General features: G+C 40.9%; 1 protein-coding gene across 8 annotated transcripts in view; it reads left to right on the forward strand.

Moving 5' to 3' along the window:
* Positions 1–23,476, forward strand: part of LOC126293452 (uncharacterized) — a 68,335-nt gene that overhangs the window by 31,514 nt on the left and 13,345 nt on the right. For 2 of the 8 annotated variants that reach the window (XM_049986693.1, XM_049986692.1), the window contains exons 6-9: positions 270–638; positions 9,543–9,730; positions 14,756–14,905; positions 20,617–20,784. In XM_049986693.1, the coding sequence (XP_049842650.1) occupies positions 270–638; positions 9,543–9,730; positions 14,756–14,905; positions 20,617–20,749 (840 nt within the window). In that variant the 3' untranslated portion in view covers positions 20,750–20,784. Of the gene's footprint in view, positions 1–269; positions 651–9,542; positions 9,731–14,755; positions 14,906–20,616; positions 20,785–23,476 lie in introns of all 8 variants that reach the window. The other 6 variants (XM_049986689.1, XM_049986688.1, XM_049986695.1 and 3 more) reach the window with 3 other exon arrangements.

The following is a 23,476-nucleotide window of genomic DNA, read 5'->3' on the forward strand; positions in this document are numbered from 1 at the left end:
TTAGTTTAAGTGTAGTTTTGTAAATAAATTGTCTATTTCCGGCAAGTAACGTGTCTGGAGTGCAGTGGATTTTAAAATGTGACATGTAGCGTGTTTTGTAAATACAGTAAATAGTAGTTTTGGATTGTCTGGATTTTGCTCTGCTATCTGTTCAATGTCAGATTCTTGTTAACATGGATACTCTGGAGCTCCCTGTACTGCTGCCGATTTAAAATGGTTCTTTTCCCTCGGGTGTCACGTATTTTAATTTCTGTTTCTGGATGTGGCAGGTGCTGGACTTGAGGCAGACACCGGTGGGGGATCCGGAGGTGATGTGCTTCAGCCAGCTGCAGCGGCTGGAGGAGCTCCTGCTGGAGCGGCCAGGCGCTGCTGCGTCCGCCGTCGCCGACAGCTCGGACTCGTCGGACGGCAGCGACGCCGAGCTGCTGCCCTGCACTGCGGGCGCTTCTGCGGCCGGGCGCTGGCCCGTGCCGCGCTGCCGCTGCGGCGAGGCACCGCCTGAGTGGGGCGGCGGCAGCGGCGGGCGGCCCTGCTACGGCGGCGCTAACTGCGGCTGCTGGGGCACCGGGGGGCGCTGCAGCCCGCCGCCCGACGACGTGGACCACCACCAGCACGCCCACAGCAGCTGGCACCACGAGGTCGGGCACACGGTAACGCCGTAGTCATGTCGTCTTGCGGTTCCCCTGCTCTTTCTCTAGTGGGTTGCCTTTTCTACGATTTCGTCTGTCTGATTTGCGGTGAGTTAAGAGTGACTCTGCTGGGGCATTCTCGCACGTTATTCCTGTATGGTGTATTTGCAGTGAGTTTTCCAACTGCCAGTGGGAATTGGGGGAGTGGAGGGAGTGAGACGGACTGCTGCGTAGACATGGGGTGAGGAGACTTTCTGGGGTGGGGGGGTGGATGAGCTGTGCCTGCCTCTCGGATTGTGGGCAATGTGGCTCGTGCTTTATACTTTTGCGAGACAAAAAGTTTAACATGTACGTAAAAATTTCTCAAGTGTGCTTTGTAATCAGAAGTGAAATAATTTTCTGCAGTGACACCTTTAATAAAGATTGTAACTGTTACAATTAAGAACATTCATCACCAGGAGAAGAAAAGTGTAAAGCAGAGAGAAGTGCAAAGCAGCCATGCAGCAGATGATACTGTAAATACACTCATGCTCATAAATTAAGGATAATTGCAGAATGTGGTGGCACACAATGTGGCCTTACATAAAACTGGCTTAACAACATAGGCGCTTAGGGTACACACAAGATACACATTTTTAAGTCTACGGTATTGGTGATAAGTTGAGAAAACCATCCCGAACACATGTTTCCTGCCCAAGTACCGCGACATCATTATGGTATATGATCACCATGCACACGTACATAGGCTGCACAACGGGTTCGCATAATCTGGATCAGGTGGTCGAGCAGCTGCTGGGCTATAGCCTCCCATTCTTGCACCAGAGCCTGCCGGAGCCCCTGAAGTGCCGTCGGAGTTTGAAGACGTGCAGTGATATGTCGACCGAGAGCATCCGAGACGTGCTCGATGGGTTTTAGGTCTGGAGAACAGGCAGGCCACTTCATTCGCCTGATATCTTCTGTTTCGAGGGGGTACTCTTCCACGCTGGCAGCTCTGTGGGACCATGCATTATTATCCATGAGGAGGAAGGTTGGACCCCTGAAAAGACGGACATACTGGTGCAAAATGACATCCCGATACACCTGACCTGTTACAGTTCCTCTGTCAAAAGCATGCAGGGGTGTACACGCACCAATCATAATCTCACCCCACACCATCAAACCATGACCTCCATACAGGTCCCTTTCAAGGACATAAAGGGGTTGGTATCTGGTTCTTATTCATGCCAGATGAAAACCTGGCGAGAATCACTGTTCAGACTATACCTGGACTCATCCGTGAACAAACCTGGGACCACTGTTCCAATGACCATCTACTGCGTTCTTGACCCTAGGTTTTACGGACTCTCCTGTGACCAGGGGACAGTGGTATGCACCTTGCAGGTCTCCGGGCAGGTGAATAAACAATGTCTGATCAGTCGTCTGTGGACTGTGTGTCTGGAGACAACTGTTCCAGTGGCTGCCGTAAGGTCCCGAGCAAGGCTACCTGCAGTACTCTGTGGCCGTCTGCGCACTGATGGTGAGACATCGGTCTTCTTGTGGTGTTGTACGCTGTGAATGTTCCGTACTGTGGTGCCTGGACATGTTTCCTGTCTGCTGGAATCATTGCCATAATCTTGAGTTCACACCTTGGGGCACACGGAGGGCCCGTGCTACGACCTGCTGTGTTTGACCAGCCTCCAGTCGCCCTAGTATTCTACCCCTCGCAACATCATCAATGTTTTCTTTGAGCCATTTTCAACACTGTCATCCTTATGTCCGAAAAAGTCTGCACACTTACTCGCTGCACCGTACTCTGACATGCACCATCACACCTCTGCGTATGTGGACTGCTGCCAGCGCCACCGTGCGACGACCGCAGGTCAAATGTACCGCATGGTTATACCCTGAGATGATTTAAATCCGCAAACCGCCCACCATTGTGTTTTTTCACCATTTATCAGCAATGTCCTTAATTTAGTAGGATGAGTGTAGTAACAGTATAAGGAAAAACATAGATTTCTACTCACCATAAAGATGATACATTGAGTAGCAGGCAGGCTAATGAAAAGACCATTACACATTTAGCTTTTGATCAACACATTCTTCAGAAAATGAAACACACAAAAGCAAGCACAGCTCATACACAGGATGACCACCTCATTTTGGAATGTTCAGGCAATGTAATGAGGTGGACTATATAGGCTACAAGTTTTTGTGGTTGCCTTTACTTTACTCTGCTTACTGTTTGACTGGACTGTGTTAGATGCAAAGTCCCTGCCCACCAGTCACCACAAAATAAATTCACATGCTGCTTCTTTATTGCAAATGTATTTTACCTCTTTTGTATTCATTCCATGTTTAATTTTGCTATAGCGTATGACTTTAATGAAGCTCACAATCAATATCTGCATTTGTAATTTAGCTCTGGCCTCTGTCTCTCTCCCTTGACAAGTGACTTCACGACCATTGTCTCGCACGTTGAGATTCTATGGTTCACAGTGAATCTCTGCAGTGGGACGGCGTTATCACATAATAACTGCACCTATGAATGAGTGTGTCTGTGTGTAGGAATCCAGATGCCCATCACCCCTGCCTTGCAGATATGCTGCATCCATAATCACTCTCGTGACATGCACAAGGAAACAAATTTCCTGCAAAATATTTGACCCAAAACAAACACTTACTGAAATAACAAAAATGCTTGCTCAAGGTTATGACTATCATTTTTCAGACAGAGAGACAAATTTCTTCAAAGTGTTATGTCACTCCTGAAATTGTCGAGTAGAATGGGATCAGCAATCTGGAGGAGCCAGGGAAGGGGAAGGGGAAGGGACAGTAGGGCACAGGTGGGGGAGAGGAGAATGCTGTTCAGTGGAGCATGCATGGATTAGATGGAGGATGACAGAGTGCCACCAGGTGCAGTATCTGTGCTTTGAGGTAGGGAGGATGTGAGATGGGGTGGGAAACAGGAAATGGAAAAGGAGAGGAGCAGTGAATAGGAGGGGGGGGGGGGGTGTTGTGTGACAATGAGGGGATGTGCTACACTCTGCCAACCCCCCCCCCCTCCCCCCTTGTTTGTACTTGCTTGCTTACAAGTGTGTGTGTGTGCATTTGTGTGTTCTGGGAGCTGTCAGCTGTGTAATTTGGCTCTGTCATGGTGATAGGTTATAACAGGACATCCTCATGGGCATACTTACCATGCCAAACATATCTAAACTTTCTTTTACCTTCACTTCATCTCTAATTTTTACATCTCAAGCGGAGCTGCTAGAGATTGAATTGGTTGTCTTTAGCTGCCAAGTCAATCCATATGAAGTTGGTCCAATGATGATTATTTGGCCAATTTTAAATATTTTAATTTTTTTATATGTGATTGCCCTATATTTGAGAAGTACAAAACAGTTTTTTTAAAATAATTTATCTGGCACCTTTACTGGATGGAGGCCATTTTTATTTGTACGCGCATGACAATTTTTCAGTCTGGAGACATTAGCGAAAATTTGAATCTCTCTGCACTGGGTTAAGTTACAACATTGCAATTGGCATGATTGTTTTCAGAAAAGTGTCCTCTACAACATTGTCTATGACAAAAAATATCCTAAATTCAAAAATAACCAGTCAAAATTACCTCCAAAGTTCGGAATCCAAATTTTCATAAATCCACTTTTTAGGCCCAAAAATAACAAACAAGGAGTGATTTATGAGTGTCTATTTTTTTCCTGTAGTTAGATATCGTACACTACTTTCCTCATATAGAGCAAGAACACTTGCAAATGTTTCCTTAAATTTTTATGAATTTTTGAAATTTGAAAATTTTCATTTTTTGTAAAGTTTGAAGTTAGTTATCTCAGGTGGGACTGAATATAAAAATGATTTTTGCACAGTTTGTACGCCTATATGATAGCAACATACTGTAAAAATTTCAACATTGATATCTGACTGAACACTTCATCATAATCAAATTTCCTTCCTCAAAGATCTCTCTGCACTTAGGAGAGAAGGTAGTAGTCACTTGGAAGCTAGATCCCCGGACTATAGGGTGGGGTCAGGGGGAAGGGATCAATCTCCTGGAAGTCATGTTCCTTTACTGCGGCCTTGGCAGTTGCCTACAGGTGCACTGGTGATTGTTATGGAGAAAACAAACACCACACAAAACCTTCCTCACCTCTTTAGTTTGGTGGAGTTGCACAATTCTGGCAGAAGTGAAGCATTGTATTGTGCTCAGTATTCTTTTCTTTGAAATCAGCTCAGAAAATGCCTCTGGAATCCCCTAAGAGTATTGCATGACTCTTGTGGACTTTGATTTTCCTGCTGAAACTTCACCTGGTTTACGCCATATGAGAGATCCTCTTTTGGATGGAGGATCGTAATAGTGAAATATAGTTTCGTCCCCTGTAACAATTGTTTCCAGTACTTATTTCAGGTTGCCACGACACAGCTCCAAAAGTTTGGTGCTACAAGTCGTGTGCTTCTCCTTCTGCATTGCAGACAGAAGCTCAGGTATCCATCTTGCACTGGCCTTTTCTATTTGCAAATGATCGTGCATGAGCCAGAAAAAAGTTGTTTTAGATATCCTAATTCATGTTCTTGTTATTCTCCCTCTGACTTTCCATTGTATATTTTTATTCATGCACACTGTAGGCTTTTCTCTCTGCAAGTATTGTAAAACATTAATGACCAAAGTAAAACATCAAAATGGATTACGGAAAAAAAAACCATCATTGTAACATGAGTGATGTAGTAGATAACACCATAGATCTCTACATATCCACAGTCGGTTGATCATTCGTGTCATTGACCCACTCGTGATGTGATCGGTAGTACAGTTACTCATAGGTGTGACACGTGTCACGTAAAACAGGCCTTTGACAAAGTTTTGTGGAACACTAGTGTAACACAGAAGGCAGACTGAAACAGTTTCAAAGATTGTCTGCCACACACGAATATCGTGGATAATGGGTCACTGGTAAATTTTGGGTGTGACACAGTGAGATGATTGACGGTAACCACCCTCCTTATAGTAGGGGTATCAGTCAGATTGTTGTCCAACAACCAATTTCCATATTGTGCATGATCATTTGCACACAAAAAGTCAGACGCAAGATGGGTACCAAGACTTCTCCCTGCAATGCAGAAGGAGCAGAGGGGGGGAGGGAGTAACAATCAATCACTGAGGTGTGATGCGGGAGCTTTATTGGGATGCAATTTTCACAAGTGCTTTTGCAACAGGTCTGGTCATTTTCTTCACATTGCTTCACGCAAACAGCGCGTAACTTCCAGGTAGTATTCCTTATTGACTGTATGGCCATAAGGCAGGAACTCAGACTGCACTATCCCATTGTAATTGAAGTAAACAGTGAGAAGGACCTTTGCATGTGATAGAACATGTCAAATTTTTGTGTGTTCAGCTTTTCAGGCAGCTACTACTGGGATGATTGTGCCCCGCTTTCGACATCAGAGCTATATATCTGTTTTTTGTCAGCGTCCTTAGAAATTCTGGATCATTATCGACTTCATTCACCAATTCTAGAACCATGTCTGCATGATGAATTTTTTGGTCAAAATTCAACAATTTTGGAACAAACTTTGCTGCTAGACATTTTGTGCCAAAAACAACTGAAAAAACTGCTTGATGTGAGTCAAAGGATATGCAGACATCACCTGCAACCTGCCTGCTGCTGATTCTGCAATTTTCCAGAACCATTTTCTTTACTCCTCCCACATCAGCAGTCAATGTGCTTGAAGCATTTACATAGCTCGTAAACTCTTGTCTTGCACATATTAATCATTAAAAGCTACACTCGCCATTTCAAATGCTGTGCTGCATTTATTCCACATTTAAAGCAAAATTTAATGCATATTCTTTGCTCGAACCTTTTCGTAAGTAAAAATCACTGAGCCCTCAGCAATGTGTAAACCCTTTAGACTGTCAACAATAAAGTAAATATTCAAAACAGCCGAAAATACAAACATACATCTGGAATTTGTACCAACAAGACTCAAAAAAGTTTTGAAAATCGGGTGATGAAGCCCATGAAATAAAAAGAAAATTCCAGTTACTTCACCACACCTCGTATATAGAAATTCTTCCATGGAATATAATGATCTTAGGTAAGATTTAAAATATTCTGTGCACCTGTCACATATTATTGTACTGGGCAAATGATCAAAGATTTTTGTTGCTGCATATTGAACTCCTGAGTCACAGACAACTTCAATAAAAGGTAATGAGGTGATTTTTCTCTCTAGTATTGTAGGTATGTACCTCACTGTTTTTCTCAAGCTCCTAGACGTGGTGCCTATCTGACATCCGAGGGTGAATACCACATATTATTCTTAGTGCTCGTTTTTGTGCAGACAATAACATTCTTTTGAAGTGGTGAGTTACCACAGAAAATTATTCCATAAGACCTTATTGAGTGGAAATATGCAAAATATTTCAGGAGGGTGATTTTCTTACTGCCAAGACTAGCTAAATTTATTTGCTTAAGGAGTTCAGTTCAAATAGAGGGAAACATTCCATGTGGGAAAAATATATATAAAAAATGATGATGTAACTTAACAAACGAAAGTGTTGGTATGTTCACACACACACACACACACACACACACACACACACACACACACACACAAAAGCAGACATTTGTAAAGGCAAAGAGTGTGTGTTTGTGTTTGTTTGTGTGTCTATCGTCTATCAACATGCCAGTGCTTTCGCTTGGTAAGTTACATCATATATCCAAAAATTTGGAGCATGCTGCCCTATTTACTGACTCATTTCCTTGTACTACATCACATTATTTGTTGTGCAGAACTGAATATATTGTTTTTTTTTCAAAATTTGGGGAGAGTCAATTTTTAGACAGCTACTTTATATTGGAACTTCCTGGCAGATTAAAACTATGTGCTGGACTTAGACTTGAACTTAGGCTGTAAAAGGCAAAGGTACTGGGTCTGTCGCCCAGTCCTGCGCACATTTATGATGTGCCATAAGGTATACATAACTTGTTGTTAGCTATATTTTGTCACTGACACTTTCAGAATTTCGAAGAATAATTGGGCAGACAACATCAAAAGTGATATAAAGTTAGGATTCTGATTCTTCAGTCTATCTTTGTATATAAGTTACACAGACTGGGCTGCATTGCATGTTCCTACATTTCTCCCTTATGCAGATGGACCTTCTCGAGGCTGAAGTCTATATTTTTCCATTCTTCTAAAAATAATTTGTCAGTATTTTGCAGCTGTAACCTATTAAACCGTTGGGTCTGTAATACCCGAAAAAAACTGGAACAATATTGCTGTGGGTGGAGCTAGTGTAGTATGCAATTCTGCCGCTAGGCGTGTATAGTGTAACTCATTGCCATTTCAGTGCCACCTTTGTTGTTGACTTGGCTTGTTCTGTTCATTTGCAGTGATCATTTTTGCTAGTGCTGTTGTGTTCTTTTTTTTTTATGATGGCAGATTTAAGTGAACAACGTGCAGCTATGAAATTTTGTTTTCTGCTCGGTAAAGATACTGCCGAAAGTTTTAAATGTTGAAATCAGCTTGAAAAAAAGTATACTGGTGACTTGTTCTATTAAAAATGGAGACATATCAACTGATGACAAACTTCGTTCTGGATGTCCATCAGCTGCCCGAATCGAAGAAAATATTGAAAAAATAAGGGAGCTTGTGATCACAGACTGTCGATATACAATTGATCAACTGTCAGAGATTAGTGGGTTGTCTTAGAGCTCGGTTTAATGGAAGATTTGGGAATAAAAACAGTTGCCAAGTTTGATCATCTGGTTCTGACTGACAATCAAAAGAACGTTGAGTTAAAAACATGTGCTTTGGAACAGCAGCTGGAAACTGCTCTAGATTTTCTGCCATAGGTCATTACTGGTGATAAGTCATTGTGCTATATTCATGACCCCGTCCGAAAAAATATTGCCGAGTCAAACTAACATCATCAAAACATTGCCGATTTCATTAAAAAAATTTTTTTTAATGCCAATGACATTGTTTATTCAGAGTTTGTTCCTGCAGGTCAGACTATTGATCAAACCTTTAAGTTGGAAGTTTTGAGAAGTTTCCGTGACAGTGGTCGTAAAAAAGACATGATTTGTGGCAGGTGGAAGCCTGGTTCTTCCACCACAACAACACACTAGCACACCTCTGTTAGACAGTTTTTGACTAAAAATGGCATGGATCTGCTGCCCCACGCACCTTATTTGCCTGACCTGGCTCTGTGCGAGTTATTCTTATTTCCACACATGAAAAGGGCCATGAAAGGACACGGGTTTGACAGCATTGAAGAATTCAAGGAAAAAATCAATGGAGGAGCTGTGAGCCATATCTAAAAATGGCAACAAAAAATTCAAACAATGGCAGTATCGATGGGACAAATTTATTAGTTGTAATGGAGAGTATTTTGAAGGGGTTAAGGTTGTTGTGTGAACAATTTGAAAATATGTAGCTTTTAAAAAATAATACCAGTCTTTATATTTTTCTTTTCTTTTTCCACCTCATGCCCAATATTCACACCTGACAGCAGCTGCCTTCTCTTCTAGTAGCCTATAAAACTTTCTCTCTCTCTCTCTCTCTCTCTCTCTCTCTCTCTCTCTCTCTCTCTCTCTCTTTCTCTCTCTCTTTCTTTCTCACTCTCCTTTTTTTATACCCATGTTATGGGATTTCTTTTTCTCCACATAAACTATAAACACCAAAGCAAGAAGTGAAAGCTTTTCCTTTGATATAATTTGTGTGTGTGAGTGAGTGAGTGAGAGAGAGAGAGAGAGAGAGAGAGAGAGAGAGAGAGAGAGAGAGAGAGAGAGAGAGGCGGGGGGGGGGGGGGGGGAGGCTGGCTGGCATTGGTGCATTGGTGGGAGAGGCTTTCCTCCTTCTCCCCCTTCCAGCAGCTCCTGTACCACATGCGGTGTTCATTGCCATTGACAGTTGCAGGGTCGTCATCCAGGAGTCAACTGCGTGGACTGGTCACCGAGTTTGATGGAGTCTGTATCAGACACTGGGATCTGCTCCCTGGGGAAGGGCACACGCTCCGCTCCAGGTGTGGTTGTCGTGCGCATGGTCGGCATCGCCCTGACAGAGCACAATCCACGCCTCAGGAAGCTCGTCGTCCGCGGGTCAGTATTGTGTGTAGAGCGATGCCGTGCCTCTGCTGTTAGTCTTCACCTGCTAAAATTGTATCCTGGCAGCAAGTTTCACATATATGGTTTTATATAATTTAAAATGTTTGCTTATTTTTACTGAACAGGCACCAGTTACAGTGTATAACAAACTTTGTTCCCATTTATAATATTATTGCCTCAGCGTGCATTGTAGCAATCCTTGTTTGAGATAAAGTACTGCCCAATATAGTGATACGAGGTGTGTTCAAAAAGTAATGAGAATCTCAGTTTTTTGTAAACATTTTTATTTCTTTGTCTATTCCAATTGTATACATATACCAGTGCTTTTTTCAATCCCCAAAACACTTCTGGAATGCTTTACCTTTGGCATAACTTTAAATGCTATCAGCAATGCCATTTTAAAGACATCATTTATGCTTGTAGAACAGAGGACGTGTAATGTTTTCTTTATTTTTCTGAAGGGAAGAGTCGCATGGGCCCATGTCTGACGAGTATGTGGGCTGGGGTCAGACTACAGTTCTGTTTTTGCCCAAATACTTGTGGATGATCAACAAAGTGTGAGCAGATGCAGTATAGTTGTGCAGAAGTGTTAAATTATTTAACCACAAATACATTGTTTTATTTCTCGATCTTTTGGCAACAAAACCCTATTTTTTAACATAATCTCCATTCAATGTGACTGGTACCACTTTACTGGGGGGGGGGGGGGGGAGGGGGGGGGAGGGGGCACATGCCTACACAGTTCAACTCTACTAGTCGACATCGGAGTCGATGTCTTGCTGCATTGGTAACTTCCCCATCATCTGTGTACTGCTTCCTGCTGAGTGCATTCTTCATTGGACCAAATAGATGAAAGTTGAAAGGCGAGAGATCCATGCTGTAGGACAGATGGATAACAGTCCAGTGAAGTTTACTGAGCTGCTCTCGGGTGAACAGATTTCTGTGAGGCCTTGTATTGACATGTAATTTCCCTGAGAATGCACAATACATTTCAGCATTGTTTGCAGCACCGTGAGGGAGGACATCAGAGTAATCTCTCCAAAGTCCCAGAAGACTTTACCAGCTGAGTGAGCAGGTTTGCACTGTTTCTTCAGGTGAGGTGGTGTAAGGGCATGCCACAGATTGCCATTTTGTTTCTGTTTCAAATTGATGAACCCACGTTCCGTCACCTGCTACAAGATCGTCGCAGTGAGCCTCGTAATGTGCAAACAATTAAGTACAGATGGTGCTAGGTTGCTCTTTATAGTCTTCCGCCAGGCATTGAAGGACTCAGCAGGCACACACCTTAAAGTTCCCCAACTTGTGGAAGAGTGTCAGCACTACCAACAGAGATGTCCACTTGTGCAGCAAGGGCTCAGATTGTGATCTGTCACCTCAAATGAGTGTCCTGACATCCAAACACTGAAAGAGTCACAGCTGTGTGCCGCTGGTTGGTGTGCAGATGATAGTTTTTTCGCTACCTTGTTGTGATGCTGACAGATGTCTCGCCCAACAACTCACTGTACTTTTGTTAACTGCCAGACATCCTGCAAGTGCTTGAATATTTGCAGTGCTCTGGTTTCATGCTAAGAGAAATGCAGTGACAACTCTTTCTTGGATTGCACGTCTGTTACAGATGCCGTTCTGAAGGCAGCGTACAGCACCACCACTTTTGGAACTTCATGAAATTACAGGGGCTGGGAATGTTCCACAATGTCCCATAGCAAACTGAAATTTGCTGAGAAAAAACAGTGTTCTATTACATATTGAAAGCTCCTCACAATACTCTTCAGATAATTCGACCTTCAAGTCAACAGCTTGTGGTCTACTGTGCTGATAAAATCTAAAAATACAATAAGGGTAATGGGTCATTGCTCATCAAGTGGACCAAATGAGATGGCCCCGGCAGGACCATTTCCGAATCCCGTGAAATTTTTTGAGTAGGTTCCACAATGTGTCACATGGATACGAAAAAAGTTTCAGCTCCATATCTCCTTTGATTCCATTTCCAGAGCCTCTCTTTAATAGGTGTCCCAAATATGCATGACCTGTATGCATGCTAGAGTGCCAACTTTGGATAATCTTTATGAAAGGACTCTGGTCTCAGAAGCGCCTGATTTTGTATAGTTAAACAATGGACCACTTCACAAGGAATGACCCTAACCTTCACATTGAATTTGCCAAGCTTTTTTTGAGTCTCGGTAATCCAGAATGTGACCAATAGGACGGAGCATTAGTTTTGATGTATAATCCTTAAACCTGTGTATCATCAGCTATTCTGACACATTTCAATATTTCTGCATCGTTGTTCACTTCAAAAGCGACTAGTGAGCAACTTGATTCTCCGGTATTTTTGTTAGAGATTCAGCAGCATTACTGTCACAAGTTTCATACCTAAAAAATCCCCCAAAAAAATTCACGGCACGAGCAACATCTCAGGTTGTGCTTTGCCGACCATTCACAGTAATTTCTTTCAACATTGCGTCGATTTTACCATTTGATGATGCTTTGGGGCGTTCGGTGAGCTCGTCATCGTAAACCTCTTTGTGGTCCTCTTCAAAATGGTTATACCCATCTTAAATGCTTCTTTTATTTTTACTACACTAACCAAAAGCAATATTTAACATTTATAAAGGTTCACTGCACTTATTTTAGGTATGTCCATTCCTCTTCAACTGAACTGCCTTCTGCGGTGTTTAGTTTCTGCAGCCTTGGAGCACTTCCGGCGTGTGTCGTCATTCCTCAGTGCTACAGTATCCCAATACTTATCACATTGGTTGTTCGGTAGTATTTCTTGAACTTCAGCTTACTCTTCATCCTTATGAAGTTGTGATATAAATCTGTATTGGCTCTGAGTATGGGTATGCCATACAATCTCCCATCTTGCCATTATGTAATGGAGTTTCAATTTTCCCATATCTCCTGGCCATTTCCATGTTACTCTTTTTGTGATTTTTGTACAGAATATTTGCTGCTACTAGCTTAAATTTGTAGTTCAATTAGTCTCTATCTCTTCTCTCATTCTTCTTACGCATCCCAGGTTATTCTGTAACTTATTTCTTGCATGCCCTTCCCTAGTACCACATGCCCGTCTCCCATCTCTTATCTACATACGGAGTTTCCCACTCAGTCTCCTCATACACTTTCTCTACATCTGCTTCTGCTTGTGATATTGGCATGTAGTATTTTCCTTTTCAAGTTTCCTAGATTCCCTTCCACATTCAAACTTCAGACATTTGTCATTTTGACTCGTAGAGTATTACCCTTCCACTGTTAAAGGCTACATTTCTCTTTGCTTTTTTAGAAACACCCTAACACTCCCACAACTTTACTCAGCACATACTGGTATAAGGTGTATTACACAATGCTTCTGAATTTTGTTCATTTTTTTACTCCATAATTGTTTTGTATGCTTGATCTTGGTCTCGATTTTGATATTGATCTTTGTTACTCCATACAGACTTTTCTAATTACAGAATTAATTGAAGCTGCCAAATTCCAAAAATGGTTGTTATTTATTGCAAACAGAAATGCAATTATGGAACCATCACACAATTATAAAGTGAGAAAACTGTGTGCAGATTAGTTAATGGTTTCTCGCGAGATAAAATTGTTAATCCTCTTTGTGGGAACAGACATGTTTCTCTGATCTTGGTGTTCATTGACCACATTTATATTTAAAGACAGAACTATCAAAACTCCTATAGAAAATATGCTTACACATTAAAAGAAGGAATATGATAATTACTTCTCGGTTCTGAATAGTTTGGTCTCTTATGCTCCACAAGATGATTGTGAGCACTAAACATCACCATTTCAAAGATCGCTGAGGGATAAGTAGTGAAGTGCAATTTAGATCCTTCCTCTACATGTAAAATAACTGATATTGTCACAGTGATAAGTGTTTCCTTATAAAACAGTGTTGAGTAGATCGTTCTATTTTATTTTGTTACACTTATTCAATATAAATGTAAATTGTCATAGTAATTCCCTCTCGTGACAGCTCTATGAATGACGATTTGATACAGTGGCTCCTAGGCATATCTCTGGTCACTTACAATCCAGCAGCACGGAAATGAGTTTTTCTCATTTTGAAAGCAGATAGTCATACTGAGAAAAGGATGAAAGTATTAGTTTTTTTCGTAGCTTACTGCCACAAAGTAATAAATTTTTTGTCGCATATCTGTTCAAAAGAATTAGTCTGACCTCGAAACAGTAACAAAATGTAAACATTGTGAATTGTGATAAATGATGGAATTACATTTTTCATTGAGACATAAAAGTCTCAACTCTATCTTTGATAATGATAGAAACTCAAGAAATGAATTACAATTTGTGTCACTGCTTGGACTTCAGCCCAAGTCTCCTGCATACTAGGATGATTTGCTAACCATTACGTCACCTTAGCGATACAGCTAACACAGCTGCGTCCAGTGCCCTCCGTAGCACAAACTTCAATTCATTTCTTCAGTTTCTGTCATTATCAAAGATAAAGTTGAGACTCTTATGTCTCAAGGAAAAATGTAATTCCGTGACATCCATAGATCATTTATGCCTGAGGCACAGACAGTGTTTTCCCATTACATACAAAGCAGGGGTGCTATTCCAGTGCCAGAGAGCTTTGGCAGTACTGACGATTTAAGAGGGGGGGGGGGGGGGGGTGGAAGAGAAAGAGCCAAAGGCGTGAATTGAAGTTTGTAAGGGAGAACATTGGACTAGTATAGTCTATGCAGCTTTCGTTACACATACTGCTATGGTGATGTAATGGTTAGAACATCTGCATAGCAAGGAGGAGTCCTGGGTTTAAGTCCCAGCAGTAGCACAAATTCATTTCTCCAGCTTCTGTTATTATCATAATAAATAAATAAATGTGCACAGCAGTAACAAGGTATAGGAAAATCATTAAACATTGATTACATTGAAGCGTTTGCTCAGTCTCCTGGTATCGGAACAGTTTATAACAATTCTCACTCTCACGTAGACAGTGGCCTATTGAAAGACCGAGTCTGGTAGTTATTTTACCCCTGTCCTCTGCTACAGGTTCTCATACGTGACTGATGCAAGTGTGCGCTATCTGGCCCTGGTGAACACACTGCGCCATCTGGACCTCGCGGGCTGCGGAGTGACACGCCGTGGTCTTGAGGCGTTTGCCGCTCTCCGCCCTGACGTCGAAGTCATGGGACTGCAACGGTAGTCACACTTCATTTCTTTTGTGTGTGTGTGCGCGTGTGCGCGTGTTATTTTAGTTAATGTTAGTTATTGTTGCTACACAGCAGCTGAAGCATTTATGGCTGGTACCGTCCAAACTTCTGGTTGTGTCATAACTGAAGAGTGGAAAACAGTTTGAATGTCAAGCAGAAATAAAAGTAGTATGCACATTGTATCAGTTTCGATCATGATGTTCAGAATCCTGTTTTGGAGCTAGCTTTCTTCAGCACATTGCTGTAGTTGTTTTGTTCTCATAGGACATCCGTATCTCTTTCCAGAGTATATTCGTGGAGTTGTTACGTATTGTCTTAAACTGTTTTATACGCAATAAGGATTGTTGCGTTAATAGTGTAAATATGGTGTTTTAATGTGAATGGATCTGACAGGGTAAAACATGAGGCTAAATCAGGAACTAATGACTGTTTACATTTCATAAATCCCATAAAATAGTTCATTAACAAAAATGTAGCATACAGAGACTTTCTTTTATCTCTTTACATAATCGTTTGCATTACTTAAGAACTTGTCATACATCTATGAGCTAGAGATTCCCCCATCACAGTTCGCTATCAGCAGTCTGTTTATCCAGGTGCTTACTGCATTCCTTACCTCAGTGTGGTGTGTGTACTGTAAGACCTTCGGTACACACACCATCAGATTATTTGACTTGTCGCTCTAACGAAGTAGGCGAGTGTCAGCAATATGTCTTGTGTTCTTATCGTGGTGTGTTTATCTTCTGCCATTAGGTCAGACGATAGCAATGCCACTTGCACGCTTAGAATAGCAGATTGATGGTGACCAACTTTAAACAGAGCTTGATTAATTTTCACACACATTTATTAAAATAATAAAAAAGCAAAAAAATAACTTAACTTGGTTCTGGATGCTATTTACAATTGACAATCTGAAGTTTCTTTGGTCTTGGTACGTCAATCTTATTCTCACATATCTCTGATACTTGACAAAGTGTCTCAACATTTCTCTTCATGGCTATGTACAGGAATATGATAATCTTATTAGGCACAGACTGAAACTTGACTATAGACTGGTACAGACAAATGCAGACTGATTAATCGGAGGTCTGTACACTCATTATAATACCTCGCACATTTGGGTATCACTGCACGAATGTGATCCGCGAGGAGAAAAGGTTCTACGTTAGCAGCAATCTCATTGGCTGCATTACATATTAATACGCGGATCGGCGGAAGCAGAATTTGGTCCATCTCTAAGACAGCGCCATCTCGTAGTGCGGAGACAGACGAGCACTGTTGTTCTTAGCAGGACGCGCTCTCTTGGGAAAGTTGTGTACGCGCTGACTATGCGGAACTATGTACACAACACTCAGCATCACTTTATGAATATTTTACATCCGGAGATGCTGAGCTCTGTGGAATTCGCTTGTAGCAATGCCTGAACTGTGGTGTGCTCTATTCGGGGACCCTCTGAATCGGCACTGTGTGTGTGTGTGTGTGTGTCTGTGTGTGTGTGTGTGTGTGTCTGTGTGTGTGTGTGTGTGTGTGTGTGTGTCTGTGTCCAACATTTTACACATTCTTTTGTTGATTACTGTTGAAAGTTCAGTGTGTGTAATGGCTTTTGTTTTGGTTTGACTGACTGACATCACATCTTAATGGTCATTTATATTGCATCTTACTGGCAGCTGACTAACATTTGAATGTTCCGAGTAAAACTCCTCGAAACTTGAATGGAAACTGGATCCGGTATAGAAACTGAACTTGTAATGCTATATGTTTAGCAGCTGAGCACAACAGAACATTCACTCTCAACCACAGGAAAGTAGTTAACTGAGACCCGTCAGAAGTGATAGGGAAGAATCGTGAACTACAACTGAATTATTCCACCATTCTTTAACAAGGCTGGGGGGTATTAGAAACTGGGTTACGTTCCTGACTCTCTTCTCTTTCCGCTTTGTTTGTTTTTGTACCTAAACAGTCTGAAACATCATGACACCAGTTTGGAATGAAAAAGCCATTTACCACTTACCTGTAATCTCACTAGTTGAACATTCTTCACTGGAAAAATAGGCTGAAAAAATAGCAGTTGCATGCATTTTTCTTTTTTTCCTCATTTCCCCGCTCTGTGTCTCCTTTTCCGCTAAGTATCCCGCCCCCTCTCCGCCCCAGCCTCCTCCTTACCTCCATCCAGGCGCCACTCCTATCATGCGCTGGTGCTGCTGCTTACAGTGTGGTTTCACTTTTTATACCTGGGATTCACAGTCATGTAGAACTTTATAAAAGACATCATTTTACACCAGTGACTGTAACACTTCCTTTATTTCATGATTGCAGTTTCAGCCTTAGGCCATTATCGAGTGCAGCTTATTAGCTCGTTTTGCTGCTGTGGAGGTAGCTTTAATTTTCACGTTGATATATTTTGGAAAAACTTAATTACTCTTGCACTGTTTGTTGAAATTTATGTATAAACTTTACATGTAGTTTGTTAAACTTTATGTATATATCCTTTCGTCCAGGAGTGCTAGTCTTGCAAGAGTTACACATGAGCCGCTGTGAGGTTTGGAAAGTAGGTTTTGATGTACTGGCGAAAGTGAAGCTCGGTTGGAGGACCACTTGCCAACAAAAGGCGAAGATGCCAAGTTCAAAGCTCGCTCAAGAACTCGGTATTACTCTGCCAGGAAGATTGCATAAAATGTTGATTTCCGCCCCGTATATTGTTAATTTCTGACCACCTGTTCCTGATCTCAAAATACTCAGTTTAGGATTCTCTACTTCCTATGTAATTTTGGCCTAAATGGTTTGGGATAGTATGTGTAAAATATTGACTGGTAACTAAAGGTCACTTTTGGCTGTGATAATTATGACAACTGTGTATCGATTAAAAGTACAAACTGTGATACCTTGGGTTCACTCTGTCGTCTTGTCAGTCGTTGCACTCTCTCTTATCTATCTTCAACTCTTACACCAGTATCTGAATGTCACAGAAAAAATACTCATTGTCAACAAAGTAACATCCTCTCTATACCACTACACAACACAGCCATCTTTTTCACGAACCCAACATCGGAACACTCTTCCTCAATATATCAGGGAAATTAAATTGTTTCCAAACTTCAAAAGGCACCTCATGGTCTAACTTTTATCACAGAAGGAATCTCTTCCACCCACTAGTCTGCAGCTTACTCCTGTCAGTAGCTTCTTCCCCTCCCTTTCGTATACAGAGCCCTCTATTGAAAGTCAGTGCACTCTTAACAGCTGCTGTCATTGTTATTTCAGTCATCTCCATTATTAATTATTCCTCCCAATCTGATTAGTAATGCAGCTTCAGATGTGCTAAACTAATAAATTTTGTTCTTATTTTCTCTTATTTTTGTTTTTATTTTTAATATTATTATTATTTCTTTCTTATCTCAGACGTTATGTCTGGTCAGAAGTAGAAAGTGACGTGGACCTTGATCAAGCGTGACTTCCTTTTAACTGTACGGTATATGTTATATTGCATTTAGGAACTTTTGGATAATTGAACATGTATCAATAATTATGTATTTCTGTAGTTCTATATATGTTTGGATGTAGCTGTATTGCATTGATGTACTGGTGGATATTGTGTGGTATGACCCCTGTAGTTGATAGTATAATTGGTATAATGTCAACTTTATCCTGATGCCACATATCCTTGACTTCCTCAGCCAGTTGGATGTATTTTTCAATATTTTCTCCTGTTTTCTTTTGTATATTTGTTGTATTGGGTATGGATATTTCGATTAGTTGTATTAATTTCTTCTTTTTATTGGTGAGTGTGATGTCAGGTTTGTTATGTGGTGTTGTTTTAACTGTTATAATGGTTCTGTTCCAGTATAATTTGTATTCATCATTCTCCAGTACATTTTGTGTTGCATACTTGTATGTGGGAACATGTTGTTGTATAAGTTAATGTTGTAAGGCAAGCTGTTGATGTATTATTTTTGCTACATTGCCATGTCTTCAGGGGTATTCTGTATTTGCTAGTATTGTACATCCGCTTGTGATGTGATCTACTGTTTCTATTTGTTGTTTGAAAAGTCTGCATTTATCTGTTGTGGTATTGGGATCTTTAATAATATGCTTACTGTAATATCTTGTGTTTATTGTTTGATCCTGTATTTGCAATCATGAATCCTTCCATCTCACTGTATATATTGCCTTTTCTTAGCCATGTGTTGGATGCGTCTTGATCGATGTGTGGCTGTGTTAGATGATATGGGAGCTTGCCATGTAGTGTTTTCTTTTTCCAATTTACTTTCTTCGTATCTGTTAATGTTATGTGATTCAAAGGGTTGTAGAAGTGGTTATGAAATTGCAGTGGTGTAGCCGATGTATTTATATGAGTGATTGCTTTGTGTATTTTGCTAGTTTCTGCTCGTTCTAGAAAGAATTTTCTTAAATTTTCTACCTGTCCATAATGTAGGTTTTTTATGTCGATAAATCCCCTTCCTCTGTCCTTTCGGCTTAATGTGAATCTTTCTGTTGCTGAATGTATGTGATGTATTCTATATTTGTGGCATTGTGATCGTGTAAGTGTATTGAGTGCTTCTAGGGCTGTGTTACTCTATTTCACTACTCCAAATGAGTAGGTCAGTATTGGTATAGCATAAGTATTTATAGCTTTGGTTTTGTTTCTTGCTGTCAATTCTGTTTTCTGTATTTTTGTTGGTCTTTGTCTATATTTTTCTTTTAGTTCTTCTTTAATATTTGTATTATCTATTCCTATTTTTTGGTCTGTATCCTAGATATTTATAGGCATCTGTTTTTTCCATTGCTTCTATGCAGTCGTTGTGGTTATCCAATATGTAATCTTCTTGTTTAGTGTGTTTTCCCCTTGACCATGCTATTTTTCTTACATTTGTCTGTTCCAAAAGCCATATTTATATCATTGCTGAATACTTCTGTTATCTTTAGTAATTGGTTGAGTTGTTGATTTGTTGCTGCCAGTAGTTTTAGATCATCCATGTATAGAAAATGTGTGATTTTGTGTGGGTATGTTACAGTAATATTGTATCGATAATTTGTATTATTTAGCATGTTGGATAGTGGGTTCAGAGCAAGGCAGAACCAGAAAGGACTTGATGAGTCTCCTTGGTATATTCCACGCTTAATCTGTATTATTATTATTATTATTATTATTATTATTTCTCTTTCCTGTCTGATGTTAGTTTGGTTAAGAATGGAAAGTGACACAGCGCGACTTCCTTTTAACTGTTTGGTATATGTTACATTGCATTTAGGAACTTCTGGTTAATTGAACATGTATCAATAATTACAGATTTCCGTAGTTGTATATGTTATTATTATATGTTGTATATGTTATTGTTAATGACAATCTGTACTACTAATAGGTAATACTTGGGTTGGTGATTGTAATTATTCTCATAATAATTCCTCAGCTTTACATAAATGAACCAGAGGTCTACTTAGAAGCTGAGTTTTGTAATATGTTTTGGAATGAGCTGTTCCTGGTCTGATGCGCGAGAGAATGTTAAGGCCCAAATGCAGCCATACTAAGTAAACAAAAGTGATAGGTTCATTTCCTCGTAATATACATCTGAACTGGGAAAGGTCTCTGCCAGTGTGGATATATTGTTCACGGAAAATTGTATGTGAAGTGTTCTGAGATTTTAATGCATCTCGGAGAGATCAGAAACAAAATTAAATTATCAAAATGCCTGGTTTGGTTTACAGGAAGAGAACGGAATGGGAGGAGTACAGGGACCGGATCGAAGGGTCCCTGGCGGACAAGGCGGCGAGGGACGTGGTGATACCCGAGAATGCGAGGAGTGCCGGCCACTCAAAGACGTCGCAGAGGACGGGCTGAGAACCGGCGCAGGAGCAGCAGGAGGCAGAAGGGCGGTGAGTAGTGTGACCTAGGCACCGGGACCCGTACAGGGATGCAGAATGGGAAACACACTCCGGTAAGGACGTGGCTCAGAAATATCGTACGTGTGCTGTGTGCCAGCTCAAACTGCCGTACCGTGCGGGGACTGTGTACTGAGTGAGAGCAGTCCTAACCTGTAACAGCTGTATTGGTATTGCTGAAGGATTGGTCTGTGAAGTGGGGATGACGTGATTGTCTATTTTTTTTAACTTTTTACAATTTGTGTAAATAATGTTAAGAGGGCAGCAGACCAAGCAGCTGGTATTGTCGCTTTCACCTGTAAAACCACCAATTTTGATTAATGTCTTGTAAAGTAATGTTTGTGCAAGTTATCACTTTACCTCATTTCTTCTTGATAATAGCAGCTCCAGAATCTTCTTCTGTGGCCTTCCTCTTACTGTATAAATAAATTTCTTCTGACTGTGTCGTATCGATGAGGCATATCTCCGTGATATAAAATTTTTGTAGAATGGAGTGTAATGGACTTGGGATTTTCCTCCTGCTGAATAAAACCCCACTCAAGGCTTGTAATATACTGTATTAAGATAAAAGTTTACACTTTTTTGCTTCACACAAAAGACAGAATGCCTCCGTGAAACATCGTACTGTAGAGACGTCCAAAACAAGAGAAGAGATTAATAAAAGAAAACTGTTAAGAAGTGAACAGTAGGAAATTTGGAATTACTGAGATAACATAGATTCAGTGCCACGTGTAGTATAATTTTCCTATAAATCATGAGGAAGAGAGAGACAAACAATTAAAATCTTCCGATCTTTCAGGTATCTCACTTTCGGTACAGTGCAACTGCCCCCTTACTGTATACTGCTGCTGTCCAGACTTTACTAGACGACAGTATACAGTTCTGGTGCAATTTTCTGGTTGTTGAGCATTTGTTTATTTGCTGCTCAGAGTAGACATTACGTTACAATTTCTGTACTGGGTCCTTGACCTGTAGGGGGCAATACCCTTCATTGTTTGGCCAGACTTAATAAGTTTTATGTTTTACTTTTTCAGTTTTCCTTCACATGTAAACTCTTTCTTTCTATTGTATATCTAAAAACAAAGACGATGTGACTTACCAAATGAAAGCGCTGGCATGTTGATAGACACATACATACACACAAAATTCAAGTGTTCACAACCAATGGTTGCTTTATCAGGAAAGATGGAAGGAGAGGGAAAGACGAAAGGATGTGTGTTTTAAGGGACAGGGTAAGGAGTCATTCCAATCCCGGGAGCAGAAAGACTTACCTTAGGGGGGAAAAAAGGGCAGGTACACACACACACACACACACGTATCCATCCGCACATACACAGACCTCTTTCTTTCTAATGACTTTAGAAAATTCTTTTATACAATAATATTATTTGCAGAACATTACATTTTTCTCATATCTATGCCCTACTTAGTTCAGTTGATAGTTTCTTACATATTGTTCCTGCAGTGGGTGTATTGATTGTTTAAATCCATTCTCTACTTCGCATTGTTAACACAAAACTGTCACAGAGTGCTTTAGCCAGACAGTATGTCTGCGCAGCATAGTGACCGTGTGTATTATTCAACCAAATGAAAATAGTCTTTCAGCAGGAGCAGAACTTGGTAAACAAATTTTATCTTTGAGGGTAATCTTTTTTGTTTTTTACTTTTGGATATCTGTTCAAGGTAACAAAACTATTATCATCTTTTAAATACTGCAGTATTTCTAGATGTATTATAGTGTTGGCAGTATTACTCACTACAGAAGGGAAAAAAACTAAGACTTGCTGACTCTTCGCTGGCTGGAGTGGCCGTCGGTTCTAGGCGCTGCAGTCTGGAGCCGAGCGACCGCTACGGTTGCAGGTTCGAATCCTGCCTCGGGCATGGATGTGTGTGATGTCCTTATGTTAGTTAGGTCGCATAGTGCTCAGAGCCATTTTGCTGACTCTTCGAAGTCTGCTTTTAACCTGCCAAATATGTTCACAAAATGGTATCGTTTTGTCACTGGATGATTCTCTGTCCAGTCATACTTTCTTTTTCCTGATGAAGTTTCACTTACTTCATCTTCTTTTGTCTTCAGAGGAAGAATCTTCTCTTTGTGACATCGAGGACTCAGCAATACGTCCAGGTGCATCCAACACTTCAGTGGAAGAAATCCAAGAAGTATCACTACAATCTTTGTCGCTACTATTCATAAGAATATCCACGATTTCCTTGTCCGATAAATTGTGTCCCAACGTGGCAAAGGCTACACTCGCGAACGCCGTTGTTTCACCAGAAGCCAAAAGAACACTGGCCGAATATTCGACTCGTAAGCAGAAAGGGCCCAGGGGAGGTGAAGACTAAAGCCCTTTCCTACTTTACAAAGAATACCAGATAATGCCTCTGTTCTCAGAAATGAGGACAACAGCGAGTAGCTGATATATTGTGTACGTTTAGCTGCTCCTGAGCTCGGGCATATATGAATGCAATTAGCCGTCTGAACTTTCCACCTGCCGGACATACATGAATGTCCGTAGCCATCTGGACTTCCCACCTGCTGGGTGTACATCTACACCCATAGCCATTTCGCCTTTCTACGTGCCAGGTATCCGTGTATGCCCATAGCAGCAAAACAGTTAAGGCTTCTTTTAATAACCTTTATCAGCAAACCACAGTACGTAGGTCTATCCATTTGCAAGCTGCTTAG

This window comes from Schistocerca gregaria, chromosome 10 (assembly GCF_023897955.1).
Source record: "Schistocerca gregaria isolate iqSchGreg1 chromosome 10, iqSchGreg1.2, whole genome shotgun sequence".
Lineage (NCBI taxonomy): Eukaryota > Metazoa > Arthropoda > Insecta > Orthoptera > Acrididae > Schistocerca > Schistocerca gregaria.